The following is a 26578-nucleotide window of genomic DNA, read 5'->3' on the forward strand; positions in this document are numbered from 1 at the left end:
CTGGGATAAGATGGAGCCCAAATGGCAGCAAAACACTACCTGACAAAACAGTGTGCCCGTGGCTATTTTGCCTTATTTGGTAAGAAGCTTGCATCACTTTCAAGAGAAAATTATAAATTGATTTTACTCACAAACATATGACAAGGGTTACTTTCCAACTCTGGCATTCACAAGTGCTGGCACAGGAAAATGTTAAAAGGAAGTCATAGCAAAACAATAAGCAAAAAGCAGTGGCTAAATGCAATTCAAAACTGTTAGGCAAAGCTACAGTAATGCTTTTAGACTGGTGCCTTATTTTACACTGAGACTACATAGAAAATCCTCAAAAGGATTTTGAATTTAGACCACCATAATTACAGCGTGCTGGATGAAAAATAAGATTTTTGTAAAATAGGTACCTTCTTAATCTGAAAAGACACAAAGGCTTTATCTAATACAGCCAGTTAGATGTTTTTGCCTTTTCTGGTATAGATCAATAATTGTTTCATGACAAACGCTCTTTTAATATGTAAATGCAACTGATCCTGAGGAAAAAAAAGTAATTATAAACCATCAGCAAAACATACTGCATTGCCCTTTAAAACTGCACCATTTCTGATGCTCATTATAAACATATTTCATGCTGGTCTGACCAGTAATGCTCTTACAGTGTAAAAGTCTGAAATGTATTAATAGGTGTGAAGTCCTCTGCAATCTCTTACCTTGTCTATTAAATTTTAGTCTATTCAAATATTGCTTGAATCAAATGAATTTAGTGGTCTCTACCTCACCCCAGAGCCTGAACTTGTTCTGGTTTTATTGCAGAAACCAGAAGCTTGTCTTGTTTAGCTTGACTGCTACATCATACAAGTATTTGCTGACCAAACCCAGAGTTCAAACACTTGGTTTTTCAGAAGTTCTTGTTTAGCAAGGCTGTGTTACTTTGCAAGAAGAAAAAATAACTCTTGGGGAGTTATTCCATACATACCTCCTGCAGGGCTTCTGCACCTTCCCTCCATACAGCTGGACCCTGGGGGATCACTGCTCCCACCTAAAAGCAGAAAACCTTTTGCAGAGCAGTCTGGGTACCCAGGTTCCCTCTCTGCAGGTGAGAACAACAAAGCTCCCAGCTGCACAGCTGAAATGTGGCAGAGTCAGAGCCCAGCCTGAGACCTTCACCCATAGGAATCCTGAGGGAGACTTCAGTGTGCAAACTCAGGTTCATTTGCCTGGGTGATGATTGGGCATCACAAGTGTGAGAGTGCTAAATTAGGGGTGAGGTTCCCAAGCAACAGACATGAGTTGATTGCTTCAGTGAAGTCACAGTGATTGGTGTGACCTGAGGGGCTGAGTGTTAGGACCTGAGGGTGCACAGAAACCAACCTCTTACCAGCACCTGTTACAACAGATCCTTTAAGACAAAAGGAATTAGAGTTTATTACAGATCATGACTTGCACATCTCTGGTGAAAGTGCACTTTTCCAAAGGGTAGTGAAGATTAATACAAGAAGTGACATTTTTAGTTAAGGTGAGACTGGTGACACTCCCAAACCCCATAAAAAAGCCTTTTGGGAAAACTGATTTTCACTAATATGACTGGAAAGGGATATCGTAGTGACACACATTTCCTTACCATTCAAAAAAAAAAAAAATCAGAATTCAAATATAAAATATTTCCTATTAAAGTAAATGTCTTTTAAATTTTTTCACCTCATTTCAACATTAAAACAGAATTACCTTTTAGAAAGCTTTTCTGCCCCCACTTTAGAGACTCCTCCTTTGCTGCTGGGTGTGTCAGTGGTTCCAAATATACTTTTATGTTTGTAAATATGATTTAAGAGCCCAAATTAAAACCAAAAGTCAAGCCCCACCTCTGAAAACCTAATCAGACAAGCTGAGTAATACTGAGAACATACTGCTGAGTCTTTGTTCACTCATTTTATGCTTGTTCTGTATTCCTGCCACTTTCTGTATAATGACATCCAGGAGCATGGCACGTGGGACCTTCTCTGAGCCAGGCTGTCTTTGATGATCAAGTTGCTGATAAAACACCTGAAGCTGAATTATGTTTGGAATTCCTCTTTTGAGTTAGGGTCAGTGGCTGTGAAACTCTAAAGTATCAAAGGATACACTTTACAAAAAACAAAGGCAAGTGTTTTACATTAAATCTTATAAAACTGTACATAATAATAGTCTACAACATGAAAATGGCCATTAAACTGCTGTAATAGTTATGAAATGTAGTAAATATAACAATTCTAATGTTTCATATATTTATCATATTAATCACTGTATTCATACAGTTGTGTTTGTCTGTCTATATTCAGTGGCACTGTAAACAGTTTTTGGAAAATGCACATTAACTCTTAGCCCATTAGAAGTTAGTATAGTACTTTTTATCTGAAAAGTTAAAACACATTAAAAAAAGAAATAGCATTGTAATATAATGCATCTTTTGACATTTTCTAGGGTAGCAATCAAGATGATGCATAACAGAGTTGTAGATTTTAGAATGCTTTACATTTACACCTACCATGATACAAAAATTTGAACAGTAAATGCAATTAAATAATACACATTTTATGAAACAGAGTTCATTTCAGAGACCCACAATGCACAAAATCTAGCTAGTGTCTAGTGGGAGTTCACAAAAATTTGTATCTTGGGACCTTTGTGGAAAATTTAAGTCGGGTTCTCTTTAATATCACACAGGCAAAGTTAAGTTTGAACAGAATTACCCTTTCTTTTTTCTCTGTAGAGAGCTTCATTCAACTGGATAAAACATTATTTTGTTTATTTATGTTTCCCATTGCTGGACATTCATCCAATAAGCCTTGAGCATATGCTTAAGCATCTGGTCATGGCATTTTCTGGGGCAAACTCACTATCAATTTCCCTCAGTAAACAAAGTGTTTCTAATTTTTTCCATAGTTAAGGCAACCATACTGATATATTAGACACACCATATGCTTTTATGTTGCTTCCTACAATCTAAACAGTAAGAGTGAAAATAAGTTTCAAACATGCTTTAATCTTCTTGACCACTTAGGAATTTCATCAAGCTGGTGGAGTGCTTCACTGTAACATGGTTTACAACTGCAGACATAGTTAGCTGTTCACTACAAAAATAAAGTGTCTATTGGCTTGCATTTGAAGACTGACCTTTAATAAAACTTAACAGAAAAATCAAATAAATGAGCCAGTCAGATTCCAGTGAATGAAATTGAGGAAAACAATAACACACACATAGACAATTTTTGTGTTTTCAATTCTTTCTACCCCATAACTTAAGCTACTCAGAACCTTGTCATCATTCCCTCTGGATCTTGGGTGGGCCTTGTCAAAGGCTATCTTCAGACACTGCAAGTGATGACACTTGGTATCTGCCTACTCCAGCATGTTGTTTAATATTTATTTTAACATACCACATAAACTAGAGAGCCATTTAAATTTGTTTTCAGTTGGGTAAGGCTGTGGGTATAAATGACAGCAATGCTTGCATAGTGACTGCAAGGCAGTGCAGCTACAGTGGGCAGTGCCACAGAACTGCCAGTGCTGTTACAATAACAAAGGAAGAACTTGGGACTGGATTGCTCCCATTTCCAGTCACACTGTGTTTAGAGGATGACTTGACGGTGCTTGTGGTGGTTGTGGTGTCAATCTTTTTCACAGTTGGGTTTGGTTCGTTTCTGTTTTCTGGATGGGTTTTCTTGTCCTTGAGAATATCTGAAAACATCAAAGTAAATGCAAGATTAATCATGGAGCTTTTAAATAGTGGTTTGAAATCCTGTCTGTTGTGGGAAGATGTTGTGCAGTAGTCAGAACAACTGAACAATGTATGGAGAGTAATGGGGCACTTGTGTTAGGGTCAGTTAAACACTGAATCCTCAGCACCCACTCTTTGCTCAACAAGTCTTCTCTGCCAACCCTGCTCTGCTTCTCTACTTGTAGACTCAACCTGGTTTTCTCTCACAAAAAGTACCTTCAGTTTCACCTGTGTACCCTCAGTTTCACCTTCATGCCTTAAAACACAATGTTAGGAATGAGTGTTTTTGTAACATGCCCCAGTGAAACACCCATCAAGTTGCTGAGTTGCTGCAGGAGGAAACTGGAGAACATAACTGACTTCATGCAGCACTCAACTTCCTGGCTTCTTTTTGCTTGACCATTACCCTTAACTTTAAAGTGACATAAAACCCTTAATATAGCCAGGCAACTTGGCAAGGTTGCAGACACATGGAAATAGAAAGGTGCCTCATTCATCAACATGGGCAAAAAATGTGGCTACCAACAGAACATGCTTCAAGAGTTGTTTCATTGTTTTTACTAAAGGAGTAGAAGGATCTTTTTAACATCTGGAAAAACCTCACTGGGGATTTGTTTCTTTCTCTAGATGCATTTTGGGGAACTTTGGTGCATCTTTTAAATAAAGGTCTGGATTCCTAAGAAAGCAGTAGTAGTCCTTTATTGCAAAACCATGGATTTTTTTAAAATGAGAAAATGATAGGTAAGGTTTTCCAGTTATCTTGATAGTCCCAAGCTGTATGCAAGTGTTAGATCAAATTGCCTTTACACTATCCCATTGGCACTGGGGGAGGAATAAATAAATAAATCTCAATTGAATCTGATGCTGGGATGATGATTTTACAGTCAATGTGTAAAAGCAGACCCAAATGCATGGCAAAAACACATTCCTGTTCGGAAAAATTTATAAATTATCAGTAACTATTCAGGACCAAGCTTAAAGGATTGGTGATACTAATGAATGCAGTGCACATAGACAAGAAAGCAAAAGGCATAGATTTGTAATGCAGATTAAATACCAGACTAATCTTAAAATAAAAACTCTGAATCACTGAATTAAGTTCCTGGTAGAAACTGGAAAGATGGAAAGTATTCCAGAAATATTAATGCAATCTGAGATCGTTGTCTGCAAGTCAGTAGTTTTGAAGAACCATCAATAAACTTGATAATAAAAATGAGCTATTGCACTGGGAAAGCACACGTTCTTTTGCCAGTATAAACTGTAAAAGAAATGCAATTAATTTCTCCATTTTATCATACTATCAACATTAATTCCAGAAGAACCTGTGATTCCTAAACCTGAGTAAAGGGTGACTCTAGAAAAGAGTCTGGCTGGCAAAATACACAGTGAGAAAAGGGTAGTCTGCCACTGCACTGAAAAATTCTTTGTGCCAAAATGTAGATAGAGCTCCTCTTTCAGTTCCAGCTTGAGGTGGAGCTAACAGAAAGGTGAGAGAAAAAGCAAGCTGTAAATGTTTAGAAAATATCAGTATTCTGAGGACACTTAAAGAAAAATGGACAACCTTCAGACTGTCATTAAAGTAAATTAAGAATAAATCATGGAAATAGGTGTGTTCTGACACTGCCTCGACTCCTTTCCATCACTGTCATTCTCCTTTCCCACTGCAGTAAAAGGTCCTATTTCTCTGCTGCCTCTTATATCATCCCAGCCTGCTGACTTCAGCTCTCTTGGGCCACTGGATTAAATTAAGACCTCACTCAGGTAAATCTATTCCCTTCTTTCAGTTGGCCATGTTCAGCATTGTAACTTGATTGGCCTCTATAAATCGGGCTGACTGAAATATATTAATTAGTTTATTCTCTTAATATTGACTTAACCAAAAATCTAAGGTAAGATTTAATGCTATCAGAGAAGCTGTTGGTTTTTAAAAGCTTTCCTCTTGGTGACTGCTCAGGGCACTACATGACAAGTGTTAATACATTAGAGAATTCTGCTTTTATCCTTTCCAGGCCAAGGACCACATTCTGAATTCTCTGTCTTTACAGCAGAGACCTTCTGATGTTAATCATGGCCAGTTCTAATTTGGGATTTATTTATGCAAAACTGGCATTTTAGTTAAAATGCTATGCTTTCTTTCTTCTTAAAAATAAATAAAAACAGCCCTAGTCCTAATTCAGCTCAAGATCTTTTTCAATCCTATCTTTATTTTTAATGCACAAATTTCAGCAGTATAAAGGTTTCATGTTTTATTCCAGTTTTGTCAGAGTTTTACTCATTCCAGGGCTTTGGCTGAGCGACTCTTAAGTAAAATGAGTTTTTCCTTTTAAATCTTTCTCTCAGAGTCATGAGATATTTACCTTAAGTCTACTACTGACATGCAAAAGGGAAAAAAACTAGTGAGTATGGAAAAAAAAAAAGTGTCAGGGTGAAGACAAGCACAGGAATGAAGTCCAGTCTCAACAAAGCAAACCCCAGATTTCAGTGCCCATGAACCAAGTGCCCCAGAGTATGACTTCCTAAAACCAGCCAGCCACCAAACCCACAGCTTTGGTCTGCTCTATTCTTTACCTTCTTTATTTTAAAGGCTTTAGGGTTCCCAGTTAAAAGCTTTCACCATTGCTAGAAACTTCCTTTCCATCATCAGTCCCTTTCTCCTTTCCAGAAATGGAGAGTTTTAAACCTTTAGATCTTTGGAGGCTTCAGCTAACCTCAGGCTAACACGTGTGATGGCCTTTTGGGCACTGCCATATCAATGGAATTCCAGTTGATTTATTGATTTATCCCTGCATCATGATGGTGATTCAGCCACTGCTGCAGCTACTGTGCTGTTTCCTAATCGAGCTCCCAGTGTGAATATTCAAACCCTGCCAAAAGGAGTACAGTGAAGGCAGCTGACTGCCAGGGCAGCCTTTTGGGACTGCTGCCCAGGATGGGGTCTGTCAGGGTCAGTGAAGGTGGCTCAGAGTCCCTCTAGGCCCCATGATTACTGTGAGTGCAGAAAACAGCTCAGTTAGTCTCCAGGATTGAGTCCACTTCTTTAGCTGAACTTTTATTCTTGTTAACTGCTGTTAAATTCACATCTTGACAAGGTAAACAATGCACATAATGAAAATTACTTGACCTCAATGTTTAGAGCATTTGGGATTATCTTCATCCCAAAGATCTAACCACAGATTGCTGCATGGCAGCTCAGATGGCACTGAACTTCTCATAAATACTGACATGGATCAATACTGTCCCTCAGAGAGTCTAGCTAGAATAAAAGGGAGAGACAAAACTGTTACCAGCATCTCATCTAGGGTCAGGAAACCTCTGTAGTGAGGGCTGAGTGTGCCTTTCAAACACACTTGTTGAGTCACACATTAAATCACAGCATCATAAAATGGACTGGGTTGGCAGGGGCTTTTAAATGTCATCCAGTCCAACACCCCTGCAGCAATCAGGTACATCACCAGCTAGACCAGGCTGCTTAAAGCCCTGTCCTGCCTGAGGTTTCCAGGGATGGGGCTTCTATAGCCTCTCTGGGCAACCTGTGCCAGTGTTCCATCACTTTCATTATAAAAAAACTCCTTCCTTATGACAAATTTTAAAACTTTTTTATTTTAAAACTATTACCTGGTGTCATATTGCTACAGGCCCTGCTAAAAAGTCTGTCCCCATCTTTCTCATGGGTCACCTGTAAGTACTGAAAGCTTCAATAAGGACTCCCTGGAGCCCTCTTTTCTCCAGGCTGAACAACCCCAGCTCTCTCAGCCTGTCTGCATAGGGTCTCCAGCCCTCTCTGATAATTTTTGTGGTTGTCCCATGGACCAGGTCCAACAGCTTTATGTCTTTATTATGTTGGGAACCCCAGTACTCCAGGTGGGGTCTCACAAGAGCAGAGAGGGAGAACCAGCCACACTTTTTTTGATGCAGTCAGGGATATAGTTGGCTTTCTGGGCTTCAGGGGCATGTTGCTGGCTCATGTCCAGAAAAGCACACCTTATGTTAGCCAATAATAATACGGGGAGAGGGGGGGGAAAGTGATTTTGGTTTTCATATTATTAGCAGGTTATCTGACCCAAGTTCAAGCTATATTGAGAGCCCAGCTGTTAGTTCCCCCTCCCTGGCCTAAATGATTTGCAGTCTGCTCCTGGTAAGGTTACCAGAGCTGCAGTATTTATTGGTGTACTTGCATGCTATTGCTCTCTAATGCCTGTTGAGGTTTCCTGTTGTCCTGCCAAGGGATGAATAAGTTCACCTACTTAAGAGAATCCCATTTACACTTTTATCTGTCTCTTGACTGACTTGAGCTCAGTCCTTTCTCTGTGATTGCAAAAGATCAGCATGATACAGAGTCTTTTCCTGCAAGGATCTGCCAGTGCCACTGAACCCCTCTTATCTGAATCATGCCCCACACTGTTTCCACTAAGCTGAAAGGTAAATGCTGCTGCTGCCAACAAAGAGGAAGAGAGGAAAAAGGCAGGAAAAGAAGGGTATTTGAATGGGCTGCTCTCATGTTGGGGGAAGCTGGGTTAGCTTTGGGGAAAACTTCTGGACCTTCCAGATCCAGCCCTTGTTGCCCTTCACCTCTCAGAGCTGAGCAGGGAGGGAGGGCCACCAGCAGACTCTGCTTTGTGCACTGAGGTGCACGGGCTTGGGGAGGAGATATTCTGTTCTGCAGGCTGTACCAACAGCCATGGTGCTTGCATATGTCCCAGGCCATGGCTCATCACACCAGACAAATGTACAGCCCCTGTGAAGGAACTCTGAATAAAGACAAAACAAAGAGAGATTTGCCAGACTAGTTCTGTAATGTTAATTATAGCAGCCCAGTTTCTAATGAAGCAGGGCACTAACAGCAGGGAATGGATGCTCATCAGTCCACCATGGCCACAATCAAGTAGACATTCTGAATGTGTTTCTATCAGTTTTACACCATGAGCTGCTAGGGAGAACTTTCAGCTCAGCTGGCAGGGGGAGGGGAAAGCAGCAGCAGTTGTTTATTTCTTCTTTCCCACATTAGTTGCATGAAGTCAGACCTGTCCATTTCTTATGAGACTTTCATGCAAACCCTGTGCTTTGAAAGACAGAATGGCAGCATCTATGACAGCAAATTGCTGGTCTTGAATGCCTCATCATGGTTGTAATGATGCTCCTAATGCAAGTCCAGAGTGAACTGGTCAGTACCTGTATTTGCTTTCCATGCTGTAGCTCAGTTGCTTGATAAATTTCAGTTCGATCTCAGGCTTGGTTTTGGCAGACAGCTTCATAAGAAAATTAAAGCTAGGTGCAACTTGGTGGAACAGCCTCTTAAATTACAGTAGATGCTGCAGTGTTATTATTATTAGCTTTTTATTACCTCTGGTGGCAAAAGCTGAGATTAGTTTTACATATTCAAAGGAAGGAGCTCTGAAATTGCAAAACAAAGCTGTCGCCATAAAACGTAACAACATTTTCCAAATAATCCATTCTCCTGACATTAGGGCCAGCACTAATTATTTCCAGCTACAGCTGGAAGACACAAATGGGAAGAAGGAATGATGTGGAAATGGGATGCGAGAACTCCCACCATGTGATAAACTCGTGATGCAATGCTCCAAATTCTGGACTCTGTTATTGTCCACTATATAATTCTATCCAGTAAAAGGCAGGTGCAATAGATCCCTTTTGGAATGAGAGAAGGGAGTAATTAACAGCTCTGCAGCCTCCCACATATGTACTGTTCTACCCCTGAATATGGTGTCACATAAGCCTTTCCCCATGCAAATTCTCATGGACACTTGAAACTTGGCCTTTGGAGGAAAAAATCTTTAACCAGAAAAGGGAAGAACTACAGGAGCTACAACCAAAAAGGTCACCCTCCTCACTTAACTAATGAGTTGTGTTAGGTTCAGGCCAGTCTCTCCAGAAGACTCATGGGACAAGATAATAGGAATTAAAATCATGTGTTCCATCTTGGTGCCATTTCTCTTTTTAAAGTGTGTGTGACTGAGGAGAAGTTGGGAGGACAAATCATGACCTGGGACTAGGATTATCTATGTCCAGTTTTAAATCCTGCATTAAATTCTGTGTCATCTTTGGCAGATCATTTCTCTTTGTAGGTCAGAGAGAGAACTACTTTATTTCTGGCACATTCTGTTCATTCTGGATGTAAATTCTCCAGTCTGAGAGGAATCAGGTGCGTTCTCAAGAAATAACATCAGCTGGAACTTTCAGGAACTACTGTTATAAAAAAGCCCAGTGCAACAAAGAAAAAAATGCAAGGAAGAAAAGTGAGGGACAACTGTGAGACAATCTGAGATGTCAGGTGCCTGAAGACATGCCTGAATTAAATGGCAACTGCTTCCCCCATTCCCAAACAATCTTTTGGCTCTCTGCATTGGAATGCAATACATACATGGACAAAAAAAGACATTATCTCAGTGATACTGCTGTAAGGAACCTGTCACTGTATTTCTTTGCCTTTTGAGATACAGCTGCTGTAGCAAACCCTGCATGGTTTTCAGGAGCCACAAGAAAACTGTATTAGTTTTATTTTTTATTAAAAAGTAAACCTACATGTATAACTGCCATGGTAAATGTCAGGACAGACCAATCTGTCTTTTCCTTGGGAAGAAACAGCCTTGCCTAACAAACCTTGTGTGATTCAGGAATAGCTCCATTAATCAGTCAGTCGTTTGCAAGAAAAGGTTTTGTCATTTTGCTCATATTAATACGGGACTTGCTCAAATGCAGAGAAGCTGAAAGTGTAAGCTTCAAACATGCCAAACATCTTTTACATTTCCTGGAAACATCTGTTTTCAGTCTAGTCTTAGGCACATGGTTGTGGTTGCTTGTTTAGTTTGCCAGATACCTCATCCATACTGCAGCACAGCTGACATGATATCCTGAAACACAGCATGGAAGTATCTGTAAAACATGATGTTCCCAGTAAATCTGTTGAACTTTTGTTGTAACTTTCTTGTAATGAAAGAAACAACTCAAAAGCTCTGTGACAGCCTTCTGCCATCACCGTGTGGTGAAATTAATTAGTTAAGTTTAGAAATTCTGTACGTGCCTGACTGGCAATATCCAGCAGACTGAGAGCGATCCTGATAGCTCACGTGCTCAAAACTCCTATTAAACTTAATGGGAGTTTGGGGGGATGCAAGGAATGCAGGATTGACCTTTATGGCTAAAGATGAATGTGTGCTCTAGACTTCAAAGATTAGGTGCCCCTGCCAGTCTGGAGTGTGCAAGTGATCAGCACGCCAAGTGCTGAAGGCATCTGCTAAATATCATGCCACAGCTCAAAGCTGTAATTAAGAAAAATATAAACTGGCTCTAGGAAGAAAAATATTAGTAATAATTGAAAATGCTTTGGCCGTTGCTTTTGTCCTGATGATCTCATTAGTTTTGGTTACAGAAACAGTTCTCACACTAGCTGACATGGGGCATGCTTTGTTTGTGCTCTCATTCTACCCACATCTTTCCCAGTTAACTTTTATTGCTCAATACAAAGGTCAAATCGAAGGCTTAATTAAATTGTATATGGGGAAACTATAAACTTATTTTGGAAAGGAGTACAAAAACATTTCAAGCCATCCCAGCTCCTCTCCCCCAGACACTCCTTAATTTCTCAAGAAGAAAAAGCATCTGTGTTGCTGGCACTCTTTCCTTTAAGGGGAAATTGCACCTTTTCTGACTTGAAAATTTACATGTTACAAATATCCAGCCCTTTCATAAACATTTAACTGTATTTGCAATTGACATTTGTATCCAGGATTTTAATTTAGCTCTGCAGCCCTGAACAGACAAAGCTCCATTTTAAAAAAAGTCTGGATATGATCTAATGCAAGCAGCAATGTAACTTCAGTTTACAGCAAGGATGTGAACTTCATCTGCTTAACTTTAAGCAGGGATTGCACCGCCACAATAAATACTATTTACCCACCTGCTTGAAGTTAGGCATATGTCTGTGAAGCCTGAAACTGAAAAGCAGTACCTCTCTAAGCTGAAAAAAACATCATAGGTCATATATAAGCACCATTTAGTTTCTCTTTGCCATAAGAAGACAATAACATAGCTTGAGAAGAAGGTCAAGTTTGAGTATAGTACAACTTGTGCTCCAGCAATGCCAATGCAGAAAAAAGTTTGTGACAAGCTGGCTGCCTGAGTTGAGCATTTTTGCACCAGTAAGATCCTCAGAGCTCCTGTTCAGCTGTTTTCTAGCCCTAGGGGCATGACAAGGGGCAGGCTCTGTGACATTCAGACCTGCTCTACCTGGCCCTACCCTGAGAGCAGAACTGGCTGCCCTGGCCCAAAACTACTCAACTGAGGTAACAGGATTTCAGCAAAAAGAGAGGAGACAGTAGAGACTACTTCATTCCACTGAGCTGAGGTCTCTTCAGATGTCCATAAGGAGACACCAGCAAATGGACAGGAACAAGGACTGCTCTCTGTTTGGGAGTTAGCAAAAGCAGGTGTCCTATCTGTAAGGATTGGGAAGGAGAAAATAAGCAAAGAGCTTTGTGACTCCAGGCCTGACTTGTACCTCCCAGCTGCCTCGATGAGGCAGGGTGTGTTCAACACAGGTATTTCAAGCAGCCAGACTAAATCCCTGAATATAATAACCACATAGCAGCATCAAATCCCAGCATGGAAGAAACAAAAGAACAATCACATCTATCTCTAAGGATGTCTGAGAGGTTTTTTTCACCCTGCAAACATGCTGCTCTCATCATTCCTCATTCTTTAAAAGCCTGTCAAATTCTTCCAGTTATTCCCATTGGTCACTAAGAAACTTGGGCAGGTATGATTCCTGCTGCAAGATTTTGAAGTCATCAGATTCCAATTGTGGCAGTGAGGATTTAAAAAGTTTCCTGTGTTTCTGTCAGTTTTTGAGCACAGATAGACCCTTATACGAAAAATCTTTTAAAGACGTTCTAATAGTCTCTAATAATAATTGAGGTTTAATTATAGTATAAACATTGCAATTAGTTCAATCCACATATTATCTGATGTCTTTAATTTAGATGACAAAAAGGATTCATTATAATACCAAAGGAGAATTCTGATCCTTAGATCCATCAGTAGAAAACATTTGTTTATTGAATTTTTCCAGTACTTAATTTCAGTCAGAACTGAAACCAAAAGTAACTGTGGCAAGATATTACCCTGGCTTCATCATTTTAGATTTAATATCAAGAGCAATAATGGAAAACATCATGGCATTAGGCTTGCTTCAGTGCTGGTAGGGGAGGTTTGACTGAAGTCTTTTCTCCTGCTCTAGCTTGGCAACTATTCAGCATGCACATCCTCTATTTCACATTGCTGGGTTTATCCAGCCAACCAGAACCCCAGCTCTATCACAGCTGACAGTTATTGGCAGAGAGGATGATTAGAGCCATCACTGAATACCTGTAGCAAGAAGAACATGTGAAAATACCAAATGGCTTAAAAGCATTATCTTATTAATAGCATGCAGTGCAAGTGATGAACCTTATCACATGCAGCAGGATGACAAATATCCAAAGCAACACAAATGGAAAGCAGTTATATGACCAGGGGTAAAAAATAAAGTTTTCTCATACAATGTCTTACAAATAGAAGCACTATCTGTTAGCAGATGCAGCAGTCTAGGCTCAGTCAGTGTTTAGGTTGTGGAGCAAATTAAAGGAAGGAAATTCCTGCTCAGAGCTGGCAATGACTCCATTCCCCAGGTCTGTTCTGGAAGGGTGTGAACTGCTCCTTCAGTTTTCATGGGAGACATCTACACCAGAACCAGCAGGACTGAATTTAGCCAGGCTGCTCACACTATGGTATGGAATAGGCTGAGAGCTGTAAATCTTCCCCCTTTCCAGGGTAACAAGCCTGCTAAAAAACTTTACATTGGCCAGGATTCTCCTACTTAGCCATGTGGAAAAAACACATCTGCCCCTAGCCCACACATCGGATAGGAACCCCTTGAGGTATTAACTCCATCATGAGAATGATTAAAACACCATTTTATGAGTGACAAACACTGCACTGAAAAATCACACACTAGAAACTTTCAACTGGCTTCTCTCTACACTGATGTGCTTAAACTTGACTGCCCAGGTTAAGACTAGTGAGAAAGTCAGTGTGGTTCCCAAAGGCCTTCTCCAGCACTACTCCAACATCATGCCAAGGGGCTGAGGGTGGGAATAGGAAAATGTATTGGTTAGTAAGGAGGAAAAAGTTGGGGAGCATGAAATCAGTAGGGTGATGCTGTGAGTGGAGATGATGGGGAACTCCAATTCAGGGAACTGAGTGAACTTGAATGAATACATGAAGGACCATCTCTGCTTGTTTCTCTGCACAGACATGGACATATGCAGAACCCTTCATAGCTGACTGAGCATGTGGCTTGGTTTCTGTGTGTTTCTACCCAGACAAAGAAGCTTTGACAGGCACTCAGTCTTTGAGATTTATCAGTTACTGCCAATTTCTGCCATAAGAGCTCAAATAAAGGGAAAATCCTGTTAGGAGCTCATGAGAGCTGACACCGTGTTCTGCAATGGATCTTTGGGCACCACTGTGGTTTATTATGCAAATATACATCAGTGGACTTCATAAAACATAAATTATGTAAATGCACACTTGTAAATGCACAATGACTCTTGAAAATGCCTATTACTTGCCTGATGTTTGGAGACAATTAACATCTCTGACTTGAACCTGTACTTGGGGACTGCTATACTACAGCCTGTGGATGTCTAGGCCTAGCAAGCCTTCCTTTGCTTGCAGATTTAATCTGGTGTGATAGATTTTTGCTGTAAAAGTCTACTGTGTCATGACGTTCTTTAAGCCCATGTATCATTAACACCACAGGCTCTAAGAGACCATTCAATTTTCTACTGTAGCAGTGCTCCAAAAGATCTGATCTGGAATGCACATATGCACTTGTTCACTTAGGATTATAAAGGGTTTTCCTTTTAATTAAGACTTTCTATTTCAATTGATGCATGCCAAACACCTCAACATCTGCATGGAGCCACGTGGCTCACCCTTCTGTCAGGATGAGGGTTTGAGTCCTGGTTCTCAATCTCTGCAACCTTGGACCTGAGTCAAAGCCAAAATGTAAGCACCACAAAGAGGATTTGGGGATTGAATATGAGCTCAGGCTGCAAGCCTCAAACAGGTACAGGCCAATTCCTCAGGGTGCTTTGTACTAACTGGGAAGGCTGGGCTCCCACTCAGGAATTAAATCAAGCAATTAGATTTATTTATTTATTTCTTTAGAGCATACTGATCATCTTGGATCAATCTTGGCTCATTCCTGACATCGAAGATCTTACAAAAAATCTAGGCCAGATAACTGACCCTTTGCTAGAAAAAACATCAGAGTATTTGCTTGGGTAAAGAATTTGGAGAAACTGGTTTTTTTCAGGAGTAGAAAACTCAGCATCTGTTGGACATTCTTGTTTAGCTTGAGCTGAGATGGGTGAAATTAACCTTTATACCTCAGCAGTGTTCTTCCTATTTGAAGCAATGGAATCAAAGTGGCTTACCAAGGGCATCTTTCTACTTTAAAACTTCAAAGGCCATTTATTCAGAGATAGCATGTGAGGATCATGTAATTGGATCCAGCTGATGGAGAAGGGCTGCATACTGAGCTAGCTGTGGAGAAAATAACTAATTTAAGGAGAGAGGAGAGTTGCAGAGCAAAGTTGGTTAAGACTGGAGTGTTACAAAGCAGAGGTAACAGTTTCCCAGACTGGCAGAGACAGTGCAAGGTGAAGTCTTTTTAATCACTGAGCCAGTTACCAGCTTCTATGAAAAACAACGAGTTTGGAAGACAATTTACAACTTAAACAAGTCAGGACAGGCTGTTGTAACAGGAAATGGAGATCCTCCTGTGACAGATCACCAAGCTGTAAGAACCCGTAAGTTCTGACATGGCTACTCCATAAAGCAGAAGATAATGTGAGATTAGAGCTAGCAACACCCAGAGAATGTACTTCCAGCTATGGCATGGGAGAAGAAAAGGCAGGAGGAGAGACACTCGTATCCCTCTCTGTGCAAGAAACTGTTGAACCTCCCTGAATATCAAAAGGCAGTTTAGTTCTGCCATTGGTAGTAAATGAAAAACATTGCTGGGAATGACAGTGGTTATGCAACTTTATGCTACTCTACTTCAGCTCATAACATACTTTTCTGGTAAAATCCAAATCCTTGTTTGTGTAAGTATTACTGTAGTATCATCTCTTGAGAGAAAAAAGTCCCTTGGACACGGGCTGCTGCTCAAGCTCTTCCCCTGCCCAGCCCCCTCCATTTCCAATGGTTCTCATTAAAAAAGTAGAAGTAAATTGCTGAACTTATGAATAGAATCCTTACACCAAGGTGAGTTTGAAACTGAGCTGGAAAAAGTGCCTGAAACTCACTTTGGAATTTCCTACTACTAACCAGGTACTCAGGGATGTTTCTGCTAATAGGTTTTGTTTAAAACTGAGCATCTGTTAGAGCATCTGAAAAACAGAAATCATTTTAAGAAACTGTCTCCAACTAATGAAACAGCACGTAGCAGTGTATAGGCAGGCAGGAGTAGAGGTGGCCAGACATAACTCCCCTTTTCAGCCAGACAGGAAAGTGGTGGGATGGGGTGAAAACCAAGAGAGCAAAACCTCCATTTCCATGGAAACTGGCAGGGATGTGCAGGGCCACATGGAGGGCTCACTGCCAGGGGAAGGGAGGCTAAGAAAACCACGTACCCACTGATGACTGAGACACAGTGACACAGACACACAAAGCCTGACATATTAGAAGCCTTCTCTTCTTTGGCTTCACTGACAAGATCACTGCTCAGCTTGCTGTGGCTCAGTCTAGGGAGTAAAGCATTACCCATGGTAGAAGGAAATGTTAAGGAGTGCATGTTGGTGCTGGGATGTGGACCAGCACTAGGGCTGTGCAGGCAGCAAGGTGTGGGAAACTGTAAAAATTCTCTCATTTAAGGTATTAAAATTCTCTCATTTAAGGTACTAAAAACCAGGCTAGGCACACAGGAATGATTTTGGTAGAGCTGACTCTGGCTTGGAGCACAAATACACAGTAGAGAAGCTTCTTCATCTCTGTTTTCAATCTTCCAAAAATCTATGCATTTTGATGAATCTATTCCATGTGAAAGCAAATGAAATGAACTGTTCAATCAGTCTGTGGCTAAATTTGTAACTCACTATAAAAACTGGGGATGAACATCTTGCAAATACACATTGGCAGCTATTGCTGATGAATTGCTATCAATAGGCATTGAAGCTGCAAATGGCAAGGTGTTGGCAAAGTGAGAGGAATCACTGCAGAAAGTAAAAAGCCAATCTGTATGATGAACAGAGTGTACATAAAGTACAGCAAATTACCAGACACACAGCCATGAGAGTACAGAGGCATGGGAGTTGATTAAGAAGTCCTTGTGAAGAAATCTTGAAGGCTGGCCAGTTCCTCCTAATTCTCTGGCATCCTTTGCAGGCGCTCAGCTAGTGAAAAGAGCAGTGTCTGTGATGTGAGCACACACGTGGTCATGGATTACAGGATGTGCAATGCCATTGCAAATGGCTGCTTGGAACTGCCAGCCTCCTTTCAGAACAATCCTGCTTTTCAAAGCCTCAGTAATCTGGGAAAATGCCAAAGAGCAAGACTTGAAAGGCCCAGCTCCTGAACTCCTCAGTGAAGAATAAGCTGGGCGTGTGGCTGGATGTGCTGTGTGTCACTGGCACCTCGAGTGTGTGACATTTGGAGGCTCTGCTACCAGGGTTTTATTTTCTAAACACCTTATCCTGTACACTTGGAACCTGAGAGAGAGAGGTGATAGCCTTAAGACCTCACAAGCCCACCAACTGCCAATTTCCTGAAAACCAGAAGCCTGGTGTTTATTTATTTTTTACTTCCTGGTTGTCCTCAAGAAATTCCCTCTCCCCCAATTCATTCTAATTAAATAAAATTGAGCCCTGCTCTATAATCTGCTAACTAGAGAAAAAAAAAATCACTTTCTGAACAAGAATATGCATTATGGACCTCTCCTAGTTCAAATGGCAGAAACCTGTAGCAGCTAAGAACCCTCAGGTGCTTTCGTTTTTTTCCATTACAGAGAAAATATGGAACACTTGAGGTTTGTTTCCAATATTATTAATAATGTCTTGTGCTAGGGAAAAATTAATTGTAACTGGGCTGAATTTGGTATTACTGAAAGTTGAGCCTGATTTACAAGCATAAAGGGACCAATTAAGCTCAGGGTTTGTATTGGAAGACTATTCTCTGTTTTACCTGCTATCCAGGAAAATCTCAAGACAGAAGAATCACAAACATGAGCAGAAGTCTGGTTTATCTGAAAATTACCACTGCTTCAGTTCTTCTCTTATGAGACTGTCTGCTACAAAGTGAAAGCTGATTAGGCAGAGGTAGCCTGTTAAAAATTCATTACCATCTTTTTGCTTACCTATTGAAAAGGAAAGCCCCCACAAATGACAAACACGACTGCTTTAATTGTGGATTCCAGGTGTGACAGCCATGGAAATAATAAAGCATGCCTGAGAGTTTTATTGTTGAACTTTCATCCACTTCCTTTCTTCACTGCTCTGCAGTAGAAATAATAGGAAGTAGGTAATTGCAAACATCAGACAAATGGTTTTCCAAGGGCGTGTCTTAGCAAGTTGTCTGGTTTGCAGAAAAAATGAGCATCTATAACTCCCACTAAAATCAGGACCTTGAAATGCATCCCAAATTAAAAAGCAGGGAGCAGGAAGCCAGTCAGACTGTACCCAGAAATACTTGTCAGTAGCCTTCTACCCTGTCATCTAACAGGGCACTCTACAGCAGCTGATACAGAAGTGACCAAACACAATTTGTTTTGGCAAGGTCATCATCTGGGACAGCTTTTCTTGGTGCATACTGGGGAGAAACCACCCTGTCACCACCATGGACATGGTACCCACATCACAGCTGCCAGAGCATGAAGGCACAGCTCAATATGCACACTCAGCAACAAGTGTGAACAGCAACGTTTCTGCTGCTTGTGTCTGGAGAGGGGAAAGAAGGTGAGATTATGAAAGCCCATGTCAAGGTGGCATCAGAATGGGAAGGAAAGGTACAGCTGCTTCTGCTGCTTCCCACTATGACCTTTTTGGTCTGAAACAGTGTGGCACACTGAGATTCATTTTTATTTTAAAAAATGTTTGGCTCTTGAGCTGGATAGCACACTGCACATGCAGCCATGGGGCCCTTTCCCACATCTGCCAACTTGATGTAAGACACTGCTTCCCACTGGAAATACAAGGAGAAGCATGTCTGGCCTTGCAGTGCTCTCAATGACTACCTTAGGGTCAAGGCAATGGTGAAGCAGGTCTGAATAATTTTTACCCCATTTCACCCTTTAAATGCTTCCTCTAGGTTTGGGTAGCAAGATAGAAACCACCCCCTGAGCACTGCATAATGCAGGCAGCTCAGTGCTCTGGGCTTTGCAGTGCCAGCTGGATGGGGCAGCACAAAAACAGAGCCAGGGAGACAGAAAGCCAGCAGATAGACTGGCAAGATATACAAACAGTGATGGGTATGAAATAATTTTGAGTCAGGTGTTACTGGGCCCTTATTTAGCCCTTAAGCCCACAAAATTAAAACCACAGGCTTTCAGTAGCTCTAAAGCTGTACTGCTAGTACATTACAGAACTTCTAAGAGAGCTGACTGTAAAGCATGACAGAAAAATGACTGCAACAAAACCCAAACAAGCCCCAGCCTCACTCCTAGAAACAATATATATCCTTTAAATCCTGGAATTCTTTAGTGGTTAAAGTCATACTTCAGTTGAATTCTCAGTGTTTGGGTAAAATTTATGATACAGCAGCCAAGTAACTTAAATTCTTATTTGGAATGAGCTTTCTAAATTCTGCTTTACTATAGATAGCAGCCTCTATATGACATTCTGTCATTTGCCAGTGAAAGCTTTTCTTTAGAGTTAAGACAGTCAGATGAAGCATGTTTTCTTTGCATCTTTTTTAAATGAAAGGTCTCCTTGTCTCTGGAATTCCCACTCTCCACCCTCCAGTTTCTGTTGCTTTCACTGCACAAAGACAGACTGGCATTTCTTCCCTTACTCAACAATGAATAGTGCAAGATATCAGTGAAAGCCCTTCTGAAATCAATGAGACTTCTCATGGAATTTGGTACTTCTCATTTTGAGCAGAAGTGTTTCAGTCTGGCCTGAAGAAAGATTCAAGATGACAGAAGTTGAAATGAATACAGTTACTCACCACTAGAATGCACGTGTGAAAGAGAAGAGGAAGAGAGCTGGGCAGATGGAAACCCATTTCAGTAGCTGCCATATATTTTGAGACCATAATGCAGGTGAAAAGGGACCCTGGGAGTTCCTAAATCAAACCATTACTGTCTTGACAGTAATTTCATAAAAAATTAATGGAAGAAGCAACTTTTAAGATTTCTAAACTCTTTCCTTCTGGAGTCCTAACAGATGTTAGGGAACAGAAGTGTGGCAGCACTCCTGCAAAGTATTATTCAGGTGAAATAACAGAGACACGAAGAGGCCTGAGTGATCTTGGGGATGGCCATGGAAGAAACCTGTCATTACCTTCAGAGTCAGCAGTGTGGTTTTATCCTTCAGTCCAGAACCTGATGCAGCTAGAGATAATTTAATTCTAAGCTCAGGCATTTCCTAAAACGTAATTTACCACAGCTCCAAATCAAAATCAAACTGTATAAGTAATGATAGGCTGGGTTTCAAGCTTTTAGCTCACGTGTAGCTCTTGGTTCTTAGCCCACAGTGTTTGATGAGAGATTGTCTGTGTTCTGTTTGTACAGCTCCTAGCACAATAGTATCTGGATCAAACACTGGGGCTCTTGGATTACTGAGAAGCAGGAATATTAGAAGCATGACCAATCATGTACTGGATTTATCTAGAGTATAGCCAAATGCTTGATCTTGCTAAGAACAGGTTGGACATCAAAAATAGAAAATTTAGAATGATCTTATGGTTCTGAAAAAAAAAAAAAAATCACACAGGATGCTACAAGCACACAACAGTGCTTCTGCTCTTGTTCTGTGCTGTAAATTACAAGTTGGAAGTATCTGAAACAGTATTATAATAGGGGGAGCTGTCAGCAAACAGACATGGAACAATCAAAGATGGAATAGCCTTCACAAACTATGCAGTCTCTTACAAGTTTCAAACCCAGTGTGGTACAGGTTACAGGGAAGGTCTGATGAGATCAATATATTTGTGTGCTTCTCTCTGGTGTTGAGGTTTTCCAATACAACAAAAACAAGCACTACAAGATTGCTGAAACACTTGGCAGGCTTATTACAAACAGCTATTTGATTCAGAAATTCTTAGCTTCTATAAGAAGTCACAAAGCCACCCAACCTGCCACTAAAAATGAAGTTACCAAGGACACAATATGCCTCAGCATCTGGAGAAATGCACCAAGCCTTGTTTGCAAGAGCTGAGATAGGCAGTAGCTTGCTTTTTGGACCACCTGCTACATGGTTGGATTATTATTCCTGAAACATACTGAGTGACTATGTAGAAATAACTTTATGCTTGACCAAGTATACAATGCAATTAACATTTTAAAGCCATTTGGTACATGTCTAATCTTACTGCTGTCTTCATATTTTCCCCTGTTCCCATATTTACTGATACTCATTTATTTGGTTTTGCCTTGGCCTATACTGAGCTATGAAATTTCTCCTTTCAAGTCAGTATAAATCAAGAGCCAGCTCAGTGGCAGGCAGTAGGCACACTGGTACAGTAAAGGGTGGGCCAGACCTGGTTGTAAATATCACAATGAAATGGAAACCATCCATAACCATTTGTCACATGTTAATAATTCTGGACCCTATGACAGAGAGAATGGGGAGATTCAGAGGTAATACTCTCCAGAGGGCTCTGTGCTTAGAGCAGCTGTAATATTCATCTGATGTCACACATTGACAGGGCCAGAAGCACACCTGAGCCTCCAAGGAAGAGATTCTGGTAGTATTGTATCAGATAAAGGAAGAACTGAAGATGACAGAAGATCTCCTTGTGCTCAGAGATGAAGGGGGTGTTTTAATTGCAGCAAAACTGGGATGGTGACAGTGCTGATGTTTTTGCAGCCAAACCAGGCAGAAAGGGATTCTTCTCTTGCCACACATGGCACAGACCCAGTCTAGCTGTCAACCTTTGGCTTTGCTTCTCTCTCAGTCTCTTCACATCTCAGCTGTTTTGCTTTTCTCATGCATAAAATCACAGATACTTTCCAAGAGAGATATTGAGGACATAAACCACTCACCACCCCCAAGTTTCTGGAAGGTAAATGAAGATTCTTTCCTCGAGTATCTTTAAGCAATTTGCTTTTTGTTCTGACATTTTTGCTTTTCTGCATATCCTGATTGCTTCCCCAAACAAAATGCTGTTTTTTCTTGCTTACTCCAAATATTTTCGGGCTAAAGAGAACAGCAAAGGTTCCCTGACAGTTAGGATACAGCCTGACTCTAAGTCACAGTAACACCTATGTACCAACAGAGCTCACTCTTTCCCTGGGATGGGCAGTGTGTGAAGGGAGCTCTGCTAGTGCACAGGGTCCTGGCACAAATGAAACCTGAAGTGGTCTATTTCCATGTAAAATAGAACTTTGCACTTGTCTTGCATCCAAATATGGTCTCACTCCAATTAATGCACAAAAAGGTTAAGTATCAGCTCTTATAAAAGACAAAGGGTGGTTAAGATTCATAGAGAAGCTAAGCCCAAGCCTCTCATCAGTCTCCTCTCTCTGGAAGTGAATGGAATGGGCTTCCCAATATCTATGCACTGCAGCAGGGACTGCCATCCTGCACAGCCACAGGCACTCCATGGCAGGAATTGGTTAGTGAAAGGGAAGGAATTCATTTATACCTGTATAAATGCAGCATTAGGTATGTGCAGTAGAACACAGAGCAGTCATTTCAATTTTACTTGTTTATGTACCTCTTGTAAAAATACTAATTTATGGTCATTACAAACCTGTTGTAATGTAAATCAAATGAGTAAGTCAGTGTATTACTGCTGTTTTCCTTGATCTGGTTTATTAGGCAGCTGCACTTGTTAGTCCTGTCAGGAACCAAGCCTTTCAGTCACCCCACAACCTGCAACTAAAACAGGCATAAAAAAGACTGTGAAGGCAAAACTGAGGCTGAATACTTTAAATGAGTGGCTGCTCATCCCTCTGTGTGCAGGAGGCAAAAAAAGAGGCTGAGTGGAGGGTTGTTGGCATACTCAGGTAGGGTACCTGTGCTGGTGGGAGGGCAAGGCTGCCCTCATGGCCACCTGGCAAGGGATGGGGGTGCCCATATTGCACTTGGTTCCCCCCAGACTGCAGACTGGAGGGAGGAGCAGCTGTATTCCTCCCTGCCAGGTCTGATGAAGAAGCCACAAGGCTTTCACCCATCAGACAAAGAGGAAATGAACCTCATGGCAAAGAGTTGTTGGGCTGCATCACAACAGAGATAAGGATTTGGATGCCTGAACACTGTAGGGAACAGTTAAGTGTTTTTTTCCACTCCAAAGGAATCCTTACATTCACATGATACCCAAACCCTAATATCTTCCTGGTTCCTCCTAGGTGGGTGGGAAGGGGAAGACAAAGTGACAAACCAAGGAGAAGGGAAAAAAGTGGGCTGAAATGCCTCCATCAAAAGGGAGGCTTGATGGAAAAATCTTCCCCTAGATACTTGTGGTATCTCACAATATGAATTACTTACTTTTATTTATACTGGAGAGGTGCCTGGAAAAATCTAGGGAGAAATAAGGGCCTCTGACTTGCTCAAAGTTAGAAACATGATTGAGAGGAAAGCTGAAGGCATTTTTTGCTTTTACACAGCACATTCTCTATGCAGTCTGATGGGTATCACTTTGTGTTATGCATGAACAGAAAAGAGCACAGAGGAGCCCAGACCTTTCATAGAATCTCAAAAAGAAAAGAATTTTTAGAAAGGAGTTCTCCCCCTACCCCCGTCTCAATGTAGTCACTGTATCTGCTCAAAGGGAAAATAAAACTTCAGAACCCTCCAGGTAAAAGCTACATCATATTTGATCCTTCTGGAAATAATAACCTGGGGTGCCAAGTAGGAAAAGAATGGGGACACTGGAGAAGAGAAGCACATGTACCTTAACACCCCTGCCAAGAACCCTGCAGAATGCCCTAGCATGATGGGTTACCTGCAGACAAACCTGGGTGGCTTTCAGTCTTCCATGGGATTGTGCCACCAGGCAAAAACCCCTCAAACCACCCATACTTAGAACCTCTGCTGTTACCTGCTTATTCACCTGTCAGATACAAGTCACACCTGAAATGCTTCTTTCTTGGTCTGGCTTAGAAATGAACACATTTATAAAAGCAGAGTACCTCCCATTCTTAGTGCACCTAAGAAAAGATGTTATGATATCCTGTGGTTCTCTGTATTCCCTGGGTTCCTGCTCAGCATCTTGCTCCAAATGAATACTGACAGGTATTTGCTCTCATAATTGCTATTTGATAGTAGGGATTATATTCTGTCCTGAATCTGCCATCTCCCCCTAGAGCAAACTTGGTTGGAAGAGTGGCATTCATTAGAAATAAACTTATCAGTATTTTGACTCAACATCAATTGTTTTCTCCCTGGAAGTTCTTATATACCTTTCTATATGATGGGATACAATAACTCACATCGGCATTTGAAATAATAGTGTCACCAAACCTCAGAGTTGTGATTTGTGATTGCTGCAGCAGCACACACTGCCCACAGCACTGACTGGGCACGCTTCACTCCCAAGCAGCAACCAGCACCCTACACAGTATCACAGAGCACAGGAGTCAGAGCTGAGGAAGACACAGATAAGAGGGCAGCAGGTCCAGCAGACAAGCTCCACTGCTCCCATCCCTGCTTGTTACTATTACTGCTGGGAACTGATTGCAGGTCCAGGGAAGCAATTCTGCCCCTGTCCTCAGCCCTGGTGAGGCCACAGCTTGAGTCCTGTGTCCAGTTCTGGGCCCCTCAGGAAGTTCAGGAAGGAGACTGAGGTGCTGGAGCAGGTCCAAAGGAGGGTAACCAGGCTGGTGAAGGGACTCGAGCACAGACCCTATGAGGAGAGGCTGAGGGAGCTGGGGGTGTTGAGGCTGGAGAAGAGGAGGCTCAGGGGAGACCTCATCACTCTCTCCAACTCCCTGAAAGGAGGTTGGAGCCAGGGGGGGGTTGGGCTCTTTTCCCAGGCAACTCTCAGCAAGACAAGAGGGCAGGGTCTCAAGTTGTGCCAGGGGAGGTTTAGGTTGGAGATGAGAAAGAATTTCTTTCTGGAGAGGGTGATCAGGCATTGGAATGGGCTGCCCAGGGAAGGAGTGGATTCTCCGTGTCTGGAGATCTTTCCAAAGAGCCTGGATGTGGCACTGAGTGCCATGGGCTGGGAACCACGGGGGGAGTGGATCAAGGGTTGGACTTGATGATCTCTGAGGTCCCTTCCAGCCCAGCCAATTCTATGATCCTATGAGTTTCCCCTGAAGGAGAGCACTCTGCTCTTTCTCTTCTCAAGTCTTTGGGCCCAGAGACAATGGGAGAAGAAGTTCTGTAAATCTGGGTAGCAGCATCTCTGGGCAATTTGTTTTTCAGTGCTGTGATGGAATTACAGAAAAGCCAGACTGTGAAGGAGCTCCTAATGGATGCTATGCAACAGACCTGCTTACAGAAATGACACCTCTGATGGAAGGCAGCACTCAGCTTGGACATCACCAAGGCCATGTAACATATGCAAAAGGACTGCAAACCTGCTGGCCCTCAAACACTTCCCCAGAAAATCAGACTTCAAAGCAAAACAAAGCATTTTCCCACATGACATAACCTCCCTAACCTTCTCCTCTACTACTAAGAGAATCAAAACCAAAAAAACCACCAAAAGTCACAGACCTGAAGGCACATTTGATGGAACAGTCCCCTCCAGACCCTCTATAGAGAAGAGAATATTGAGATTGGGAGTTGGGTGGTCTGGATGGACCCCACTGTTGTGATCCAGTAATCAGTTGTTCTGCTTCACCAAATGATGAAGATGCATCAGTGAAATCCAGTTAAAACAATTTCAGCTGATGTGGTCACCATTTTAAACAAGACTGCAGCGGAGAGGTTGTCTCTCACTAATGACTGTTTAACAGTGACCCAGAGGTTGTTCTGATGTTTGTGGATTGTGAAGGGCAAAATGAGTGTCACAGAGCCTGGGGCTCAGCCAAAGGTAGCTCCCAGAGTCATAACCTCAAGCTGGCAAATCCAGTCTCCTCATCAGCCCACGTCCAGTACTATGGAAAGGAATATACCATCCTCACAAGGTTGCAGAGAGAATAAAATAACTCTGTACCTGGGAGATGCACATATACTACAGTGATAACCTCCACAGTCCTGCAAGTGTCCTACATTCTTTCCAACCTGAGCATCTGTCACAGAGAGGTTTCTATGGACAAATTTAAAAAGTGTTCCTTTTCTTCCTTAAAAAAATATACCAGAAACAGCACAGGAGAGATTCTTCATGTTTGGTGATGACTGACTGGGGTCTTACTAAATCTCACTCTGTTTTTTTCGTGTTAGCATTTGATCAAAGGACTATTACCTCAACTAATAGGGGATAAATTCTCTATATTTTCTGTTAAAGGTAATTCCTTGTACAGAGAGATGGAAGGATGTAAAGATGAATTCTTTAACATCTGTGACACCTCGTGAGAGAAAAATCCTCTCTTTTCTAGCAATTTCATAAGCCTCAAGGAAATACGGAGCTCAGTACCTTATAACTTTTTAAAAATACCCTCATCTTACATGGGAAAATATTTTTGCAGCAAATTAACAATATGTAAGTGGGCCTGCTAGCTGAAAG

The 26578-nt window shown here is 41.5% G+C and overlaps 1 protein-coding gene across 3 annotated transcripts in view; it reads right to left on the reverse strand.

Moving 5' to 3' along the window:
- Positions 1-3128: 3128 nt before the first annotated feature.
- The window catches only part of LOC103531226 (glypican-5), a 383665-nt gene continuing 360215 nt past the window's right edge, over positions 3129-26578 (reverse strand). For all 3 annotated transcript variants that reach the window (XM_030456592.1, XM_030456593.1, XM_030456594.1), the window contains exon 9: positions 3129-3705. In XM_030456592.1, the coding sequence (XP_030312452.1) occupies positions 3503-3705 (203 nt within the window). In that variant the 3' untranslated portion in view covers positions 3129-3502. The remainder of the gene's footprint in view (positions 3706-26578) is intronic.

Source organism: Calypte anna, chromosome 9 (genome assembly GCF_003957555.1).
Source record: "Calypte anna isolate BGI_N300 chromosome 9, bCalAnn1_v1.p, whole genome shotgun sequence".
Taxonomy (NCBI): domain Eukaryota; kingdom Metazoa; phylum Chordata; class Aves; order Apodiformes; family Trochilidae; genus Calypte; species Calypte anna.